This window comes from Empidonax traillii, unplaced genomic scaffold (genome assembly GCF_003031625.1).
Source record: "Empidonax traillii isolate 1590-97213 ecotype Southwest subspecies unplaced genomic scaffold, ASM303162v1 scaffold167:size2001844, whole genome shotgun sequence".
Taxonomy (NCBI): Eukaryota; Metazoa; Chordata; class Aves; order Passeriformes; family Tyrannidae; genus Empidonax; species Empidonax traillii.
The window spans coordinates 1,586,686-1,609,184 of record NW_020955360.1 but is presented as its reverse complement, the minus strand read 5'-3'; the positions used below and the strand labels follow the sequence as shown (position 1 = coordinate 1,609,184).

General features: G+C 35.6%; 1 protein-coding gene across 3 annotated transcripts in view; it reads left to right on the top strand.

Annotated features, from left to right (window-relative positions):
- The window catches only part of DLC1 (DLC1 Rho GTPase activating protein), a 261,319-nt gene that overhangs the window by 35,960 nt on the left and 202,860 nt on the right, over positions 1-22,499 (top strand). Inside the window, exons 1-2 of one of the 3 annotated variants that reach the window (XM_027885499.1) lie at positions 3,556-3,804; positions 18,515-19,676. In XM_027885499.1, coding sequence (XP_027741300.1) covers positions 18,624-19,676 — 1,053 coding nt within the window. In that variant the 5' untranslated portion in view covers positions 3,556-3,804; positions 18,515-18,623. Of the gene's footprint in view, positions 1-3,555; positions 3,805-3,851; positions 3,952-18,514; positions 19,677-22,499 lie in introns of those variants that run through there. The other 2 variants (XM_027885497.1, XM_027885500.1) reach the window with 2 other exon arrangements.

Below are 22,499 nucleotides of genomic sequence, written 5' to 3'. Positions count from 1 at the left end.
TATGTAGGGATTTGACTGAGCAAGACCTAAACTACGAAGAGCCTACCACCATGTGTAGTTCTAGGTCTAGAAAAGACTGTCACATTTTCAGACAAATAAAGAGTGACTGAAAATATCCACATCTGCATTATACTAATGTCTGTGTACTGTTACGACAGAAATTGGTTGACTACTCTGAATTCTTCTATTGTTTTGATAGTTCTTTTTATATAGGACCATGTAAGTAGCTTATTATTAGTTTCTTTTTCCATAATATGGAAAAAATACCAACTTCTACTAGGATGAAAAAATATTATATGTTTTTGATAAATAATATTTTATATATATGAACTTTTCTACATTGTTTTCATGTTATAATTATTTTAGAAAAAAATATAATCATGATAAGAATAAAGTATTATAATTCTTCAACTAACAATGCCTAAACAAAAATTAGAGTTGTTTGAATACCTGATTTATACAGCCTAGCTTTGAGACATATGGTTTTCTGAGTTACAGAGGTTCCAAGAAAAAAAATCACCTTTGTGTTTGATTTAAGCTTAGAAATAGCAAGGAGATAAATTCTAACATTTTAGTGTAGTCAGTCTGATCGCAATGGAAGTGTATTTTATCACCATCTACAAGGTCCAGCAGTGCTATTAACTGGTCTCATTAGTGAATTACCTTGTTTCTCATTACCACTCTATTCTTCTGTTTATTTTTTTGTTCTATTTATTGTTCAAGACCAAACAGAATGATCCATATTTTCAGGCTTACGTGTTCTGATTTCACATGTCCTTTTTATTCTATCTTTATAAAGTTTTATTGAAGCATTTTAGAATGAGTATTCAAATTCTGGTTATTCTCCTCATATCTGCAGGTGTGATAGTAAGAAAAGATATATAGGAGAAAGTCTTTCCTCAGTTTTGTTAGACAGGAAATAGACATTGTCTACAATGTTCTATTCTCTTTTTTAGCTACTCTTCAAGGGCTAGAATATTTGAAAGTAAGTTGTCTTCGTGAAACTGTTTCACAGAGCAGACCATGTTCTAATAATGTCATACCTTTTAAATATATCCCCACTTATTAATTTTTTTATCTGTTTTATTCCTGGGACTTGATTCTGCAAAAAAACCACCACCTTATTTTATTAAAATCAAAGTTCCTTGATGGAACATTAAGTGAAGTTTAGCTGATTAAAAACAATTATTTTTAAAAAAATTTAAAATTTTGTTTCAAAATATTTGTTTGGTATTATAAAACCAAAGAGTTTTAGTAAATTTTAACTGTAGAGAAACTAAAGGCTTTTTGTTTTATTTTGATTCCCATGAACATAAATTTTAATTTTTGCAATTTGTGCAATTGCATAATTGCAAATAAAATGTGTCCCTTCGCAGATTGTAATTTATTCACTGAATTCCAAACTGAAGTCTTTCAGGGATATAGTAAAACTAGAGTAAAATTATAGATTCAGTACTGAGAGTAGCCAAATGCTGTTAAAAATAATTTTGAAAAGTTAGTTACCTCTGAGGCTGTACTTCTGACTGTTCAGAGTTTACCAGCACATGTGCTGTTTCCTTTTATGGGCTTCAAAGACCTCTGCCTTTGAAGATGCAGAGGTTAGGCTGGTAAGTCATTCCACTTAAGGTTGTCTACCTCCACTATACATGAAAGCTACTAGGAAAAATTTCAAACCCACTTCCATTTGAGTCTGCATAATTTTGTAACTAACTTTTAAAGTTAATACTGTAATTTTAAGGCTGAAAAGTGCATATATAAAATTACATGTATGACAATGAAGACCACATTTGGCAAATTTAGCAGATTTTAGCACAAAGTTCCACATGCTTGACAAATTAGCTCCAGATATGGCCATATTAGTCGGAGCTGGAGACAGCCCTACAGGGCTGGCTTTTCTTTGACTTAAGAAATGCCCTCAAGAAGACTCAGTTGAGCTAATGAAGGCATTTTATAAACAGTTAAAAGCTATTGTTGGGGGCTGGTAGAAACTTGTGTATCAGCAGCTATTAATTATGAAGTTTTCCTATCAGTTTTCAGAATACATATCCTGTCCCAGTTATGGCAGACCTGCTGAACAGAGATTTTCTGGTCACTAAATGTCCACACATTATTTTGCGTATAATAACATCCGCAATGTCTTTCATCTGCATCTCTATAGCTCCCTGTGAAAACCAGCCAAAGGCCAAAGTTTCCAATCAGTAACCTGATCAGTAAAAGCATTTGCTCAGACCAATAATTAATAAAGAAGGTTTACACCAGACAAAGGGATCATCAGAGGGTAAATGATGTATGACTGACCCATCTGGTAAGATGAATAAACTTAGCAACAACACTTTTTTCTGTCTTGAAAGAAAGTGGGAAAAAAAATTTTTACATATTGATTACTAATAAGAGTCAAACTGACCTAAATAAAATAAATACTGAATAAGTTATTTCACCTAAATATGAGACCAGTGGCCAAACATGGGATTTTGCATGTTTTTATTAGTGGATTTTTTTACACGAATAGCTAATATTTATTACTAATAAATACACTAATTAAAGCCATACTAGTCATTTCCATTAGCTTACACTCAAACTTCTTTGGAGCTGTCTGTCTGGTTTTAATCAAAACCAAATGGTAATCCAAGTTCTCAGGCTGGAACAGCTAAGAGGAAGTCATTCAGAGGAGGCAGAAGAAAGCAGAAAAGATAAACAGATGATACTCACTAAATTTGTGTAGAGCAAAGGATGTAGATGCTGTGGGTTACTCTGGAGACATGATTCAGGCACCCTGTCAAACTGGAACGAAGTAGTTACAAGTGTTTTATGTCAGCAAAATACTAATATGATCAAGATGGAGTCTGTCCTTTTGCTTTTGCAGAGCTGGATTTGTGTGACTCTTGAGGATTCTCAGAAGAGGTAAAGCAACATGTACCACTGCCTGTGATATGACTGTGTTTAAAGTGTTGCGTTCATTTTCTCAGATCCAGTTTATTCTCTTGAGTATTCTCTACAGTTTTAGCATACATGTGTAAACGGTATCTCTCTCTGTATATTTGCTCTACAGAATTGCTCTAGATCCTTTGTTCATGTGACGTGTTAATTAAGTTTAGAACATGTTGCTTTCTGCTTGTTTCTGACTACCTGGTGCCAAAGACCAGGTGTTTCAGAAAAGCCCTCCTGGATAACTGTTACCTTTGCATGAACATTAGAGATGCATAAAGTATTTTTTAAAAGGAAAAACAGACCAGGAGGGAGGGGTTTGAAAACGTTTTTACATTAAGTAGCTGTAATATAGATCTTTGTGTTATGCAGAAATAGCTCAGCAGTTTATTAAGCTAAATGTCTTGAAACACTCGGTCTTGTCGTCTTTTTCCTTTCCCCCCATCGCTGTGTGCTCTCTCCTTGGCGCAGGCAGGCAGGCTCGCTGTCTCTCCCTCTCCCTCTCTCTCAAAGGCAGGAAATACTTTTCAGGCAATCTGGGCCTGGTTGTTGAGGCCCCTTTCACAAAACATCAGTCTGAATTTAGTAGACAGAAGTCACTGGGAAAAGCTTGACAGGCTCATGCTTAGCTAAGGCTCCCTCCAGCTGCAGAGGGAGTTTTTGTTAGAATCACACATTGAGCAAAACTGCTTAGAGAAGAGCAATGATCTCAGTAGCGAAATCTGAACTTTTATGCTAGCAGGAGCTAGCTGAGACCGGGCTCTTTTGTTTGTTTGTTTGCTCCTTCATTTTGTTGTTTGGATTTGTTTTTTTTTTCTTTTTTTATTGACCAAATATTTGAGGGAGGTCATGTCCGAATTCCTGATTCTCTTCGTCTAGGTAAGGCTGTCTTGGAATCTTTCTGTACTTCAAACTATCAAAAAATTTTAAAAAATAAGAAGGAAATAAAAGAAAAATCTGAAAAGAAACAAGCAGTATCCAGCAATGGAGTGTTCCGTGTTCGGGATCTCAGCACTAGAAAGGAAGGTAAAAAAACTTATAATTTTAAAAATATACATTTACTTGTAGACTATGACAATTCTGTTTATTAAAATATGCCAGATCTATAAAAATATCTTCATGTACATTTTTCTTCCTCTTTTAAAAATATGTTTGATATGCTTGACTTTATTTGCATTCTTATATAAATAGAGCCGTATAGTTTTGTTTGCATATATTTTTTTTAATGGACATTAAATAGGAAAGCTAAAGGTGTGAACGATTTCTTTTTTCACCTCATTTAGCAACAGGGAGGGCATTTAGGGCTATGTTTTTTTCTCTCCCCCCCACCTTCCCTTCCCTCCCCTCCAGCAGTAATGATGAGGAGGAGTGTTTTAGGTAGATATATCAGTTATACCTCTGCTGGGCTTGTTCTTTAGCCTTTTCTCAGTCATAGATGAAATCTGTAGTAAAGTGACAATACAGTCTTAAATGTGTACACTCTAAATCTGAAATTCCAAGGTTTATTTGTTGCCTTTAGGTAAATTAGGTTATTTTTAGTAACCTATGATTAGATACACAGTTTGCTGTGTGCTGTGCTAGCATTTAGAAGAAGAAAAGCAAGACTTAGTAAATGTCAACTAACTATAATTTTCAGGAGGATGCATGGATTTAATCAGTCTTTTTTCTTAACCTAGTAAACTTTTAACTAGTAAAAATAACAAGAATCTGCTTTTAAGGAGTTTAGGGAGAAATTCAATATGTTATCTTTGACTGATATGTGAATGGATTAATATTTTATGTAAAGTTGTGATTTAATTATTAAATTGTTGTGGATATCAAAAGCATTTCTCATGGCAATCTACATAGTATTCTTTGTCTTCCTAAAAATCTAAGAGGACGGTTGTTGCTTATAAGTAATCTGAAACATTCTTTCTTATGGGCATCATTAAGGCTCCATATAGTTACTGGCCAGATTGGTAACTAAAGAGGAGTCGTCTGTTCATGTATTTCAAGAATCTTTCAAACGTGCTTTTACTGAATATTTTTCAAAATGATTAGTGAGTAATGAAATGACTTTCTGTTGTGGAAGGAAATGAAAACCAGTACTCCATAATGGAGTCAAGTATCTGCTCTGCAATAGTCTGAGAATTGTACACTTTACTGCCATTTGGGTAGAAAGTTGTTCCTGGTGGTCAGAAGTGGCTCTGGGTTGCGAAGGGCATGCATCTGAAGGGGGCAAGGAACAACCTGTAGGCAGCAAATTGTTCTTAATTATATTCTGAGGTGAATTTTAAAATGACAGTCACTCATTTTCTTATGGACCTTACCTTCTCCAGGTAGGTGTTCTGGTCTGGGAGAACTGTGATGTGTAGGTAGTGGGGCTAAGAAGTTGAGAGAAATCTGAATGGCTGAGTCTCTTTGTCACTTGCATGAAATTTGTTCTGGAATGCTGATGTCTCAAAGGATTTAGCCTTAGTGCCTTTTACTGCAGTGTTCCCATACTTACTTCTGCAAGTATTTGTGCACGTATTTAGTATTAGGGAGTACTCTAGTTAAACAGAAGAAAATATTTCGTATCAAACAGTCATCTTCTGCAGCTCTTCTGGGTTTTAAAGCATGTAATGACCTCATCTGACCTCACTTGCATATGTAAATACTTGACACCTGAGGCAGATGAACCACAGGGTGGACAACAGAATAGAACCCAGAAAGTGTTTTCTCATTTAACTCTGAAGTTTCTTGTAGACTGTAAGAAAATATAACATAGATAGTTGCCTGCCTTTTTTATTCAGAAGGTTTAAATAAAAATCCTGAAGACAAATCATCATTCAACTTCTGGTTCTACTTAGTCTAACTTCTCCATTATGCTAACCTCATTTTGTTTTTTTAAGATATGGGTTTTCAAGAAAAAGAATTCACAGAAAACCTACTGTCTAAGAAAACCTCTAAAAATTATTTTATAGAGACATAGCAATAATAAGAACAGAAAATTAGTATCTAGAGTGTTTTGACCTTGCTCTGTTCCTTCAGAAATGTTAATATTCTTAGTTTGAAACAAGAAAATAGCCCAAGTAGTAATATCAAATGACTCCTGTAAAGGAAGTTAAGAATTTATTTCTACAGCCTCAAGAAAAATTAATGCAAGTGCTGATATTAATATAATAGAAATTATTCAAATGGACTTCCTTCGCCATAAATTTATGTGCCTGCAAACTTATTTTCTTTTAAACCTTTTACCTGTTGACCTTGGTGTTAAATTCCGTAATTAAAACACTGGAAAAAAAAGTTAGTTTATTTAGGTCTAATTCATAAAGTTATACATAGCACAAAGCAATCCCTCCTAAAAGAAAATTAAACCAAAAGATAACAGCTTGTGTGGCCAATTTTTACACTGGCAAGGTTTATAGTAATTCTGTTCAATTGATGAGCTTAAAATCAATTTTTAAATTATTCTTAAGGTGGTGGAACAATCAAAGTATTGGCTTTTCACAAGTCTCAAAATTTAATTAAGTTTTTTTTTGATTGTCTGAGGCATTAAGTTGCATTTTTTATGATAGTTTTCTATTGTTCTTAACATCAATTTTGTTACTGAAATGTATCCTCTATGTTATAAAGCATCCCTGAAGAGGGCAGTAGCAGAAGCAGGAAGAGAACTTACAAAAGGTTTTCTCTTTTCTTAAAAATAAGACATATTTTAGAGTCTTCTCTTTTTTTTCTTTTAGTCATCTGGTTCCATTTTCTGTTGTTTGTCTGGAGAAAAAAAATTAAAATATGTTTTTTTTTATTTTGTTGTTCTGTTCTTTTTACAAAAGGAAAAGCAAAAAGACAAAAACAGAGTAACGGAGGGGCCAGAATAGTTGAAATAGCATATCCAGAAGGGCTAGGTCTTGATTTCCTTCCTAATAGGAGAGAGTCTCTGGAAGTCTCTGATCCAACATGTGGGTCAGCTAGGGCAAGTTGCTCAGGGCCTTGTCCACTTGGGTTTTGAATATCTCCAAAGATCATGATCAGTGTTAATATGTAGTAAGGACTTTAAGACTGGCTGTATACACAGGTGTATTTTTAATACATGTGTGTATATACATATGTACATGTGTACATATTCATACATGTATACATGAATTTTACCCCAAATCCAAATTATATCGATTTTTCACATAGAAATCCTATGTATATGTAAATACTATTTTATTGTAATAATTACCAATATTGAATTCCAATATTTTTATCATATTTCATCATTAATAGTTGTTGATGATTTGAGGTTCTACTTATTTAATAACGGTCTATTGGTAGAGAATTTCAAATCCACTATTACCAAAATTGTTTGTTTCTCTTTAATGGAGAAAATCACTTATGCTGAAATTAGAAATGTCTGAAGTTTTATCTCTGGTGTATTGTACATCAGTTACTGAACACAGAGGTTTGCCTTAGCCTGTACGTATTTACACTGAAACCAGTTTTACTCATATGACGTATTCTTTACTTCTAACCTTCATTTTCATACAGGCTTTTTTTTTCCTTATGCTGATTTGTGATATTTCTTTTTAGTTATTCCAATGTAGCTTGTGTCAAAATCTAATAGATTTAGATGAAATGTCCTTGAATTTTAGGATATTTTGTAAACAATTCTGTCATTTCTGAATCTCTACTGGTGGTACTCCCCCCCTCTAGCTCACTCTTTATCAGTGCTAGGGTTTCCAGAGTAAGTAGGTCTTATTGATGAGAGTTTCACATGAGGAATCAACCATGACAAATACCCTTCAATGCTAGAACAATTAAATGTTCCAGGTTGAACATCATGTTACTTGTGGAAGATCGCTTTATGATCCAAAATTTCACTTTGGATAAGAGGGAATTGGTGTTGAGTTTCAAACAGACAACTTCATTAGATTGAGAAGTGAGGAAAATCTGAAGTAATGTGGAGGATATTTGCAAAGTGTTGTTCTGCTAAGGGACCTAAGAGAAAATGGAAGAGGCAAGAGGAACCAGTGAGAAATTTATCTAGCCAAAGCAGTTGGGGTTGCCTAATTACAGCTGTACACTGCACCTTATTAAAGAGCACTCAGCAACCTTAATATTGTATTATTAACATCTTTGCTAAGACCGTCACAAAATATGAACCTCTTTTGATCCCCTTATTTTTTTTTTCATGCAAGATACAGACATGTAATTGGCAAGGAATACTTGCATTGAATTCCCTGGTTGAGTCTAGAGCACTTAACTGTCCACTTCTGAGTAGTCCCAAGAGGCTCAGTGCACTGGAAGTTGTACTTTTAAATTCATTACACTTTTTTTTTCGCCCACTAAATGGAGATATCCCTTTTTATTTTTCTTGATTTGTTTATCTTCAGGTAACATTATCAGAGAAAGGTGACAGCTTTTAATAATAATGCACTAAAATAAAAAGATTTTGTTAAAAGGATGTTCTCTAAGAGTTTTACCATCCTCTGCAGAGGCTGGACTTTGAGGATTCCAGATTCAGAAACAATTTTACACTTAGCTTCATTGAATACTTGTGTGCAGATGTCAGTGCCTTCCTGGCAACTTCCAAATATTGAGTCACTGTCAGCATAATTTGATATATAGCTAAAGATCTTAAAAAAGCTTTTGTGTGTTGTGTGAGAATTGGTAACTGGTAAAGGAAATAGACTTGAATTGGTTTTAAAATCAAGGGGAAACCTCCACATGAGCTCAGGACCCTTCTGTTTTGTTTTTTCTGTACTTATATACTCAAAACCCCTAATTTCCAGGGTTAGGCATATCTTTCCAGGCAGGCTACAGATGAAAACTAGGAGAATATCATTATAAAATCAGGAGACCAGTTGATGAGTTTGGAATTGAAGCACTCTGGAAAATACTGTGGAAAAGGTCTATTGACTACATCATATTCACAATATGCCTGTTAGAGGCAGAGAGAAAGGAGATGAAGAGGTGAGATGCACACACTGTACAAAAGTCCTGTGGAAGACAGGCTTCCTGAATTCCAAAATAAGAATATTATAATGAAAAATAGTGTGAATGAATGCAGACTTTTCCTCCCCCCAGTTTCTGGGGGGAAATTTATTGAGGGATAAATTTATAAATTTTATTGGGGATAAATAAATTTATTGGGGAATAAATTCAATTTTTATACTCCCTTCCGTAAAGAAAGAGGACTTAGGTTCTCCAGTGCATTTACAACACATTTAAACATTTAAAACATTGCGAGTGCATTTTATGTTATTTCTTTTTCTAGTTTCAAAGAGATACCTGGTAAAGAGCCATTTCGATTAATTTTTGCTTTTCACATCTTCAGCTACATTCCAGAAATATTTGCTCAGTTTGCTCATGGAACTTTTTCACAGGTACAACAAAATGGGATTCCAAATGATACTGTTAGTGGTTCTTTCCCACCAAAAAGCACAGTCATCTCAGTAGTCATTCTCTGTAGACTCTGAATGCTAAAATATTTGTCTTTCTTGATGAGAGAAAATGATTTTCAGCTCTTTATATACAAAGTATAGGCACAATAATGTCAAAAATATTTTTCAGTCATATCTGCACCAGGAATGAAAACATGCTCCCTGCTGTTCAGTAAGCAGGCTGGTTGCCAAAATCATTGTCCTCAGTGCCACAAATTTCATAGCTCATGGCTATAATGAGCAACAGCAACTTTTCTTTAAATGGAAGCACCATATTAGAACTTTAAATCTAAAAGGCAACAAGAATACATCTGGTTAATTTATACTGTTCTCAAAAGGACCTCATGTAGTTAAAAAATTAGTTTTTCGCTAGAGTTGGCTAGCAAATGGAATTTCTTTTATTCTGGGGGAAAGCGGGGAGAGGGTGGAGGAGAGAAAGGGTGTTGATCTTATTACCCTAATTCAGGACCAAAAATAATAGACACAGTTTTCTAGGTTTCCATGTCTCATGGGATGGCCTTTTCTCATTTCATGTCTTCTTTTCAAGCTGCTTGCGGTTAAGCCATGGTGTAAAAGGAGGTGTAAGGAATTTGCCAATTATAAATATTTTCTATTCTCTGGGAGTAGGAAGCTGAAATCATTTGGGGAAGAATTGGAAAGGTGATGAACTTCCATATAGAAGCCCTCCTGGGCAAAAAGAGGACTATAAATCTTTACACCTTGGATTACTTTTCTTTATTCCAAAGAAATGAGCAATTTCTATTATGAAATCAAGACTGTATATTTATAATTTCCACCCTACTAAATTTTGGAGACCAGCAGACTTACAGATCAGAATCACTACATATCATGGCTCTGATTTTCTTCTTGAAAAGTCTATGCTAGAAATTACTTTTGGTTTAAATCTTTTCTCTTTCTAGTGGGCAATAATAAATATTATGGCTATGTTTTCACTTTGGGATGATGTTATGGTGAAGGGAATGGATTTGTGTAAGAGCTAATAAGACTTTGATGCTTAGTAATTAATGTATTAATTGTACTAATTAAATGTACTTAATAATGTACTAAAAAGCCACTAATAAAAATATAACAAATGCTCTAATTGCATTAGAAATTCTTGAGAAAAGAGTATTTCACTATTTTTTCAAGTATTCAAAATAGGACAAAACAAAAAACTTAAGTATTTTAAGTTTGGGGTTTAATTGGTTTTTATTTGATATTTAAATAGGGTGTAAATAACATAGATCTTTAGTAAGCCTGGATAACTATGGATTAGTTTGGATCCAGTCATTTCCCCTTTCTCATCCTTTAGGAAGAGGTTCAGCTAATCTGAGGCTCAGCACTGGAAATGAACCAAATACAAATACAACCAAACTAAAATCCACTGTAATCATATGTTGGCTACAAGTGAAAGCTCTTCTTTGTATGATGATGAGCACTGGTAATGCAGCTACTTTTTGAAGAATAGAAAATAAAGCAACTCCATGATGTTTTATGTTTTCTAGCAATAAATTAGGCATATTCACAAAGTTTGGGCTCTTACCTTAGGAGCCAACAATATTTTCTCAAAACAAGCAAGACTTTGGATGTCTCTGAACGAGCAACTTGCCAACTTTATATTTTGTGGTATCTAATGTATTGAGATTTTATAATACTCCTGCAAGTATCACAATTTTTGTAACATGTTAACTATCTTCTAAAGAAAAGCTGTTAACATCCTTTCTTTACCTTGAGCATATTACACATTTTCACTGGCAGTAAGCTATAATGACCATATATGACATATGTCAGAATCTGTAAAGCAGAAAAGAAAATAGTTTGCTAAGGGGATAATGAAACTGATCCTTGAAGGAAAGAGGAAATCCTTATTAAGTCAGAAGAATGATTTCAGGTTCATGGCTTGATTAACTGCTTATGTTGTATTTCTTGCATCAGAAATAACAAACTTTTTGCAGTATATAATTTATACTTACTAAACTTTATAGCCTCTATTTATTTACATGCTTAAGTAAAAAAAAAAAAAAAAAAAAAAAAGTCTTATTTCTGTTTTAATATTTCTGCTTTCTATTTCTACTTTGGTCTTCTGTAATTCCTGTAATATGAGGCACAATGAATAAATGTTCTCTCTCTTCATGATACTGCTGATTTTTATGTGATTCTAAATCCTCTCTTTCCCAGGCAGGAAACATTTGTGTATTTCATTGCTCCTCAGATGAAAGCTAAACAATATTGATAATCCTTTTTATTGTTTTCTTTGCTAGACCTTCTTCTACTTTATTTCTCTTTCTGCAATGAAATTACCAAAACTTTGTGTTGTTTTCAGTTCATTGCATGAGAGTTTAGAAAATATTATTTTATTATGCTACTGTATGCTCAGTCTCTTTTGCCTGTTTTGCTACATTCTTTGTAATTTTCACTGAGTTTGAAATTCTGTTCCAGGTTACTAGCCACAGTGACTTAGTTTTGGGTTTGTTTTCCTCACTGGTAGCAGATATCATAGGGGGTTGTAATATGTATTTATAGTTAGGAGTATTTTTTTTAACCACTACATGCCATTTTATTTAGTAACAGAGTTTTGTATGCAATTTTGTCTCCTAGCTCTCCATCGCATTTAGGTTAAATTAACAAACTTCATCATTTCACTACTTTTGTTGTTCTGAATAATATAAAAAGCATAGGTTATAATAGCTCCTTTCACAAATCTGTTCATGATCTCCCTGTTTATATTAAGAAATAAATAAATAAATTGCATATTCTCACTTCTGACTTTCTGTTTAGTGTCTGGGGGTTTAAAATTTTTTTTCATTCTTAATTAGATTTTTCAGCCATTTTACTACATATGGAAGTCATATTTGCAAGTATGTAGTTCAGGACCAAGTGGTCTTTACATGATTTGATTTTAAGTCAGCTTCAAGTCCAAGAGTGCAGAGCAATTCCCCCTGTTCTTCCCACCTTCTCATTCTGTGGAGATACCACTCAAGAGTGGGGATTTGTGGGCCAAAAATCCCTCTGCTTCCTTTCAATGATCAGAGAGAAAAGATTCGAAAAAGTCTCTCTCTTATCCTAGAAATGCTATACTTCCCACACCTGCTCCAGTCCCTGCTCAGGATCCCTTCTGGCTCTGTGGCTCTCCCTCAAATAAAGCTCATCTCTGACTCCAGAGGCATTTGCCATTAGCTTGGAAGAACATCCCTCTTACAGCTTCCCAGATTTCCCCCTCTTTATGTGTCTCCCCTTTTGTTCCTGTGCTCAGAGGGGGTAACTTGGGTACCTTTCAGAGTTAGAAGTTCAGTTATGTTTCATTTGAGTATTGTTTTTCAATTCTAACATTTGGTTCATGATCACTTCATTTTCTTATCCTGGAATCTCTTCTAATAAACACTTCAATATGGGTCAGTTTCTCACACTTATCAGAGGGTTGTTATCAGTTGTCTTTTTTCGGATGTTGTTGTTTGATCTACAGCTGGTCAGCAGTTTTTGTCTTGAAAGGAATGCAGAATGAAGCAGAAGAGAAAAACTTCAGGTGATTTGTGTCTCATAAGCTGTACCATCTCTATAGTTATAGGGGTTGCTTTGATTTGGGTCCTTTAAAAGCAACTTTTAAAACAGAGGCATATATTCCCATGTACCTGAGTCAGTCAGTTTTAATGTGCCCATTTGTCTTGGTGTAGGCAGGACTTCCTTATCTTTTCTTGAAAAGTGAGATTATCAAGTACTCATTGCATATTTTCATAGAAGCTCAAACTCTTCTCTTGGAGACAACAGGACTTGGGATGTGGATTTCTGTTATATATAATTACTTACCACCTTTTGCTGCTTCACAAAGAATGTACCTCTAATTCTGTTCAGTCATTCATGGCTGAAAACAAGCAGCAGGAGATCTCATTAAAAAAAAAGAAAAGTACCATCTGAAAAGACATTATTAGGGTATGTTTGTGTTTATCTTTATAAAAATCAGCATCAGCTATATTACCAGTCATATTCATATTTATAACTTATAAGTGCATCACGTGTGCACATGCAAACCTCATCATTAAAATTTATATAAAATATTTCAAATTTTTTGTTTCATTCTGAAGACACTTATCTTAAAAGTACTATGCGTTTTCTGATATTTAGAATAAAGTAGTAAATATTTTCAAAATAGTTATTACTTCAAACAGTTTTTAGTATTTGATCTTAGATGATGATCTTTTGCATATAAAAGAAATTAGGGAAAATGCATTTGGTACTTACTAGATTATTGTCCCACAACAAATATATTTCTATTATATTTCTATTCTAGGATAGCAAGATCTATAAACCTGCACTACAAAGACTGCTTACGTAGAAACTGCAGACAAGGTGATCCTCCACTTCAGTAAAATCCAAAGGGTGGTATATGTCCAGGAAATAGGAGGATGAAGGATTGCATTTTAAAAAACAGGAGATATTTTAAAATAAATAGCTGAGTGAGGACCTAGAGGCTTATGTTTTATCTCAAATTATTTGTAAACAACATTCTCTCTCAGAGATTGGTATGGCATTACTGAAAGAACTGTGTGTAAGCCAGAACAGGAAGATGTGAGATGAGTTTATAGGAAACAGACCCTGTTCACTTAGACTTCCTTAAACAAAGTTTGCTGACTGGGGTCACAGACCAATGAAGATAAAATAATGATAACAAAATAAATATTTCTTCTTGATCTCCACTGCTTACATATGCCTGCTATGTAAAAAATGTAATGAAACAGTCTTTCATCTTCATTTCAGTTTGTAAGCTAATGCCTAATTTATTTATTTTTTTTTAATTTGAACTGAAAAGATTTGCATTCCATGTAAAACATTACCAAAAACGTAAATCCCCTGGCATGATGGTGAGACTGCCTGAGCTGCCCTCTCAGAAACTTTCCTACCACTTAGACTTCATAAACTCTCCTATGTTCTCTGCAACTTTGTCCCTTCCAAAACTTTTCTATTTATTCCAACAAGGAGGTTGTGTATGGTTCACTGAATTGTCAATATGGTGGAATTTGTGAAGGCAGCAGAGATGTCACACCTGGGTCAGTGCCAGTCCTTGCTTTGGCCATACGTGGATGCCTCTGATGTGTCCTCTGGCATAGCAGTGTCTTCCTTATGCCTGCTTTTGCCATAGCCCTTCCATCCTAATGGTGTGGGGTTCACTGTCTCAGCTTGTGGGGTGGCTGATACTGCTGAATGTCTCCATGTTTCTGTCCTTATTTCTTTCTTCCACTCTGGGAAAAACAGAATGGGATCCACTCCTGCGTCCTGGAAGGCTGAGAGAGGAGATGGAGGACCAGAGAGGTTATGTGCCTCTGTCTCCCCACTCCTCTAACTTGGATGTTTTTGTATCCTGTCCTAAGCCCCAGAAGGGAAGCTGCTCTGACAAGTCTGGGTAGTCACAGATATAGGCATTTGAGTAAGTCTCCTTCCTTCCCATTCCATTCTCACTCTACCTCCAAGTCCTAAGTCTTCCTGCTGAAGCTTCCGCAGCTTTCACAGCGTTTCAGTCATAGGTATTGGGTCTGTTTAAGGATAGTTCTTGTAGACTGCCATGTTTCCTACAGGAGAGAAGCAAGAGACAGTAAAATGTGTATTGAAAAATACATGGCATAGCCAAACCTGAATGGAATTTCATGAGACAAAGATGCTTCTTTGAATTTCAAAAGCCTGCTGGAAACAGTTTGAGTTTCTCAGAAGAAAAATCACAGGAACCTTAATTGAAGTAAAGTGTTAGACAATCTAATTGTAGGAGAGCTGACCAGTTGGTCATCACTTTGTGTTTTATCAGTTGTAAAGTAACTATCAGTTTTGTGAGACTAGATGCAAAGCTTCCAAAAATAAGCTAGCATAAAAGTTTGCCTAGTTTTTATTTCCATTATGTTTTACAGTGAAAGGAGACAGTCAGTAAATTACTATAAAATTCATTTAAAATGACATCTAATTTTGTAAACAAAGTGAAGCATCACAGAAGGTTCTTGAAGGGTGTTCCGCTGTAGTGTGATAATGGCTCATCTGACTGTCATAAAATTCTGGAGAAATCAGATATAAAGGTTTCTAGTTGTGGGACAGCAAGAATAGAAAGTGAGAAAGGGGGATTCTTCTTTCCTTGGTTGACACTACAAATGGACTTGGGAGGGGCATTTCTCAGGGGACAAAAGTTGTTGCATGTCAAGAAAAAAAGCAGCAAAAGTAGAAAAGCAGTGACCAAGGCAGGAATGCTTACTTTTGCAAAGTGGCAGTGCACATTGTTCTCTGAAAGAGAAGAAAGGAACACAGTTATGAATTTCCTTCAGAGGTCTGAAGTGGTGAATCCTCCAAGGCATAACTTATGTGCCTGCATGTGAGCGAAAGGAAATGGGGTCATCCTAAATAAAGAGGAATAAAAAAGTTCCTTGTTGGCCCATAAGTGTCAAGCAATTAGAGCAGGAAAATAATTTCTAAACTAAATTATTTAAAACAGTCTTTGAGGAGTGGAGAGGGAATGGAAGAAGAGTAGGCTTCCACCAAACTATGGGCTCCTTCATGTGCCATGGGAATGAGGGGATTTCAAGAACAGGTAGGTGAAGCTGTCTGGAGAGGGGGCATATGTACAGTAGATTTTTCATATTTAGTGCTTACATATACTTGTATGTTAGAGAACAATGAAAGCACCATTGTCATATGCTTGTCTTGCATTTCAAGCAAAGTATTTTATAGTCTTCTGTTTAATCATTTTTCTGCAGTCTTTGAGGCAGCCAAAACTAGTGATAGTGTGAGTAAAACAGAAGGGTTCCTAAAGTAAAATTTATTTGTTTTTCATTCCCCGTGAAATATAACTCTCCACATCCAAAAAATGAATAACAGTAAGGGATCTGTTCTCCCCTTTCTGCACACGTGTAACTCCATTTAGCAGCAGCAAGATTAACACACACCCATTAACCCTCTGAGAACCTGCCTTCTGCACATTAAAAGCAGCCTAAATCTTAGGTAGGTGGATGTATGTATGTCATTGTGAAGTTGCACTTTTTAGCTTTTTACCCTTGAATATTATTAGTGTCTTTTCTTGGTTGTTGTCAGAAATTCCCCTATATGGCTGTAGGAACCATGTTTAATTTTCTGTAAAGTAGAGTAGTAAAATAGTAGTAAAGCTACTGTTCTAATATGGGAAGGGAGAGGAAAGCTGCAAATGAGTTGCACCCAGGTGCAACTCCATACTTTGTTCATGAAGGACAGTAAACTTCATTGAGCCTCTTCTAATAAACAAGCCTCTTTTCAAAGGTCAAAACAAAGCTCGGTGGTGGTTGTAAAACTAAAAAAATTGTTTTTGAGGAGCTTTGGTGCCCATCAGAAAAAGGTGCAGCAGAAGTTAAAAGTGTTCTCAGTATTGATTTTGCACTCTGTGGTAATTTTGGACCACACACACTTAGAAATAGCAGGAGAATATAAGATGCATTGAAGTCAGAATAAGAATGCAAATGTGCTGCAAATTCATACCATGAGTTGACTTCAGATTTTAATATTTAGACTTGCTCTCATATCTGACCAGCAAAGACAGAATTATAAAATTGTATTAACTTCTTACTACTAAATTTTGCCTCTGAAAGCAGATAATTTTCTTTGGCCTGGCTCTGTGTGTTATTTTCCGTTTTGCTCAGCCTCCCACACGTTAATGACTTCTGCATGGAATTCTCTTACCCTATGAATATATGTTCTTTTTAAGCAGAGTCTCCACAGAGGTGGAAAATGTGAATGTGAAATGAAGCTTGCCGTCCTAAAAGGAGGTTAAAGATCTAGGAGCATGTACAAGTCTATCCTGAAAGTCAGTTTGTCAAGAGATAATTTACAGAGGTTCAGTTGCACAGGCATAATTCTGCATTTCTTTCAAGATGAATACTTTTATACCTTCAGGCATGTGATTTGTCAAGGCAGCTTTGTGGCCTGGTGGGCAATCAGAATTTGCCTTAGTGGACTGAAACGACCCAGAACAAACTCAGTACTTAATCTTCTTTATTGCTGAAATCAATAAGCATATCCATGCTAAGTGCTGACAGTTCTTATGTAGAGAGTGAGAAGTAGAAGTGTCTGCTCCTTGAACTTCTAATGTTTCACGAGCTAGAAGTTTTGTTTTCTTCTTTGACAATAAACTTGTTAATTTTATTTTATAATGCAAAAATTAATATGAGATATTTTCTTTGTGCTAATATATACATGCAACGACACAAGATTAGTGTATCTCAGATACCATCATCCAGAATGCTTAAGACAGCAGCAGTGCAAATTACCCACATAGAAAACCAAGCAGGGACAGTGGAATCTGGCAGAGCTGGGCAGTCCAGCAAAGCTACAGCCAACCACACTGCCTCACAAGCTACCTTCTGGAGAGTCCTGTCCTAAATAAGGGTTTTCTCCTTGCCTTGCACTAGAAGATAGGGGATTTTTTTTAGGTTTTATAATGTATTTGAGGTAAGGAAATACACCAAAAGCTTAACTTAGTTTTCCTAGGGTTGTATTTCGAGGGGTAGGACTAGATGACTTTCAAAGATGCCTTCCAACCCAAACTGTCCTATGATTTTATGATTTTATTTCTTTATTATTACCCAACAACTGATCATCTCTGCATTTGCATGTAATATTTGTACTTACAGTTTGTCTGGAAGAGAATGAATAATAACAATAAAAATGGGAGCCACTGAATGGGCTGAAGATACTCAGAAGACAAATGGTTTATAACTTCGATAAATTCAGAATAACCCTGAAGTTCTGCTCTACCTCTTTGTGAAAGAGCCAGAATTTTACATTCCACAGATATCTGTGGATGAGGAAGAAATAAAAGTAACTTGATGTGCAAGCAAACCATAAGATCTAATGTCATTTATACCCATTGAAATTAGTAGCTTATGACAGATACAGTTAAGACAAACTTGTTATCAAATGTTGGCTCTGGAGCTACTTGCTTGTCCATGTGCCTGTTTATACCATTTTTGTTTACTTGATATTGGAAAATAATCAGAAAAAAAAAGTTACTCTGAATTATGAGTGCTGTCAAGTTTTCTATTAAAAGTATTAAAACTTTAAACAAAATAGTCATTTAAATTCATTTTTTTCTGGTCCCGCAGTCTTATCTTGTTTTAGATTTTTGTTTAGACCGTTCCTTCCTTTTTTTTTTTTCTCTTTTTATTTGGAGTTGATTCAATAACACAGTCTTTTTTTATTTCTTGCAGATGTTGAAATGATGAAACACTCTCTACCTCTGGAGCAGTGCACAGCAGCCATGACATCTCTGGTCCTCTGTGGAAGGTACACTGCAGCCTGCTGCTGAACTGTTATGACATGTCTCTAGCAATCAGAAAGAAAAGCTGGGAAGAGCATGTGACCCAGTGGATGGGATTGGCTTTGGAGTCTGTGGAGTATAATACAGCATGTCGTCACGGACTTGTAGCTGATAACTTGCAGACAAGTATGGAAAAAGATGAGGTTTTGAGTGTGGACCGGAAAGAAAAATGCACTTCCTTTCCAGAGTGCTGCTATAGTGGAGAGACGACTGGCTTCCCTGAAAAGCAGCTGGGAAATGTTTCGAAGGAGGTGGATGAAAACGATAACCATGAGGATGAGGAGCATTTTTTGGAGGCCAGCACAGAAACCCTAGTTCATGTGTCTGATGATGATGATGACTATTCAGCACTCAACCTGGATAGTGTTGATTACCACATCACTGCTGTAGGAAGTGAACCAAAAGATGAAGGGCAGAGTTTAAATGGAGCAGGGTCCTTAACACAGATGGTACCAATAACAGAGGGTAACAAGGCCACTGAATCATCCGGAATAATTGGAGATATAAGTGAGGAACCTGGCTGTGACACAGTTCATAAAGAGGAGATGAAAAAAGATGTTTATGGCAGTATTGGCCAAAGCCTGGAGCTTTGTAATTGTGAAGGTTTAAATGAAGTAGTAGATGTAGAGAAAGAAAATTGTTTTAATTCTGCAAATGTGAAAGAAATTATTGTGCCTGGGAAGCAGCTGCTTCATACTGCTGTAATTGCACAACAGCGCCGGAAATCTGATGCTTTCAAAGATGGGCTTGGAAAGTCTGAGTGCGATGTGGTAGAGAGTGGGATTTCTTCTGAATCATGTACCAGTAATGATAGACAGCTCTGTTCAGCATTGGAATCCAGCAACTGTCTTATGCAATCTCCTCCTTGCTCTCACATCCCCGCAGTGGAAAATGGTCTGGATGAAAGAGGTTTCACAGAACCTCAAGTGGCCCCTGAAAACAAATGCCTTTCAAATGTCAGTTCAGCAGAAGACATTCAGTGTTTACATGTAAGGAATCATTTGACCACACAAGAATATTCAGAGAGTCAAGTGAAACTGCGCAAAAGAAAGGTAGGATACTTGTAGACTGCAGACATTTTTTTGAATGTTTTCTCCCAATTTCTTATGATGGTGATACTGTGCCTAATTCACTGCAGAGAAAAAGTGATTTTCAGCTGTATTTCATCAATTTATCAAATTCAGTTTCAAGACACCTATGTCTATACAACAGTTAAGTTTTAGGGTCTAAAAATGGCTAAGTTATAAATAATAAATTCGAAGAGTGCCTTATATTCACTTAATATATATTATTTCATATATTTCATACATGCTGTTCATGGATAAAAGTGTCTTCTATGGGTTTGGTTTTATTTTTTGTTTTCTGCTGCTATCAGGTGTCATTATCTGTTTTCTCTTAGAGAACAGATTGTGTCCAGGAGTTTGGAAGCCTTATTGAAAAAAGAGAACAGGGAAAAAGTGCAAGTAAACTTTAAAAGGGAAAAAAGGAGCAGAAACATTTTGCAGTAGTTCTTTGTTTTTTAACTCAGCCCCAAGAGCTTATGTTCTTGCAAAAACAAGTATTGCTGATTTTGAAACAATGTTTTGTAATTTTAAAGCAACTAGAGAGTTTTGCTGTCTTTACAGAGTAAGGAAGGGTATCATTACAAAACTTTAATGGGCAGATTCCCTGGCAATAAAACTCCCATTGGCTTTAATGGAAGGAAACGTGCTGACTGTGGCACTATGGAATTCATCTTGAAATCTGGCTTTTCCAGCTATGCTGCTTATTCTAGCTAATAACCAATTTGTAATTGTTTACTTCTCTCTGCCTTTTTACATTTGACATCATCCAGCTTCTTTCATCTGGTTTTTTTGTGTATGTGTGTGTGTTTTTGTGGGATTTTTTTATAAATCTGGTTTCTGTTAATTGTGTGGGTTTTCTTCTACTAGCTACAGTGCCTCAGTAGCTGTTTCACTAAAGCACAAATTCACATATATCTAAAGTACTCTGTACCAACACAGCACCCTGAGTTGCTGGATTTCTTCCTTGTGTAGAGCCCTTGGTAATATTAACACTAGACTGATATGGTTAGAAGCCGTAAGTAACTTTTTCAAAAGGTTTCAGAAGCCATCAAAGCCAGTCTTCCTTTTTAGTTCATGCAGTCACAGTTAATGCAGTAACTGCTCAACTGATCTCACATTAAGTATGGTTCAGAATTACAATTAGGAAACAGAAATCTGACTACCAGTAGCAGACATGCTAAACTTATGTATCTGTAGAAATAGCTTTGATCATGCTAATTTCCGCATATCTCCTTGTATTTTGTTTTGAGGTCGTACTCATCTTTTAAATGTAAGTTTATGAGAATATTTGAGAATGTATGTACTATCTGTGTTTGTGCCATTAAATATTTTTAAAAGACAGAATATAAAAATTCCAGTTAAATTAATGGTGAGAAAAACTGAGAAAGGACATTAGCATAACAAGGAGCAAAACAAGGAGTGCTTCAAGGAAGATTTGGCATTATGTGGCTGCAGCAACTGTGAAGTTGTGTAATGTGAAAGGGATTGTAGTCTGTAAGCCTGAAGGAGACCTCATATCCCTTTAGTTAAAGAAATCTTTGCCAGTCACTGTAAAATGTATGGCAAACAGGAAAAGATATGATCTGCTATCGTTTGTGGTATTATTTATCTCTAAATTCGCAGGGACTTCTACAAACAGCATTCCTGCATACGGGATTTTATCACTTATATCTAACCATGCACTATTTTATAAAAGTCTATCTGTTTTGGTAATAGTGTGCAATGAAAAATGTGTCTATGTTTATAAACTTCTCCTGAAAGCCACTTCTGTAATTTTAAGAAAACATTAGAAAAACTAGACTTGAAACTGAATCCATCCATAAAAGCCAAGTATTTGCTTTGCAGTGACAGGAAGACTTAAGGGATTGGGAATGGTATATAAAACCTTTTCTCTCAAGGTCAGCAGTTCAAGCAGTGCAGTTAAAGCCTAAAACACACCACTGTCTGATTAATGCTCAGTGTCAATTATAGTTGCATATAAATATGCGCCTGTGAAGGTCAAAATGTGGGAAAAGGCACTTGGAGATGTATTTGGGCACTCAAATCTCGAGGTAGCACCTTGGGTGCTCATAGAAAGGTGCTGATCTTCAGGTACTTCCATGACAGTTAAGAACTTAGGGCCTCTGACTAGACACCATTCTGCTCTTGCTGGTAATAAATTTTTCCGAAAATCTGTTCCTCGTTAACATATTTTAAACTGCTTTTAATTGTGGCAGTAGAGCATGACCTTCCCTCTTATCTTTAGATCAGCTGTCTCCAGACTGAAGCTGAGGTGAGACAGTGTGGAACTGCTATGCTTGCTCTGCAGACAGATGCAGGTTTGAGGGCTTAAGGGCTTAAACTTTAGCATCTTTGACCAGCACTACCTCCATATCAGTAAATTGCTTTAGTCATGATGGATATACTGACACTAAAGATGCTTTTTTCAAACATGTCCAGCTGCTGCATCATTCTTTGCTTCCTCAAATAAGGGTTCAGATGGTTGATGCACAGTGCCCTCTTTTCCTTTGCTTTCTCAGAAAGACTTCCTAAGGCTCGGAAATAGGAAGGACCTGAATTTAATTGTGAGAAGTTAATGATGTTTGGTCTAATTTAAAGATACACAGTAATCAAGCTTTCCTGTTTCTGTGTTGACTGATAATCAATTCAGTTTATCCACAACATGAAGTTAATTGTTATTAACGGTTCAGAGTAGCAGAAGCATAAATGGATTAACTATATGTGAATACAACAACTAGACCCTTCTGTATGGTTTCCTGGCTTAAATAAATTTTAAAACAGTCACTTCACTTGAGAATTGTGCATTCTGGA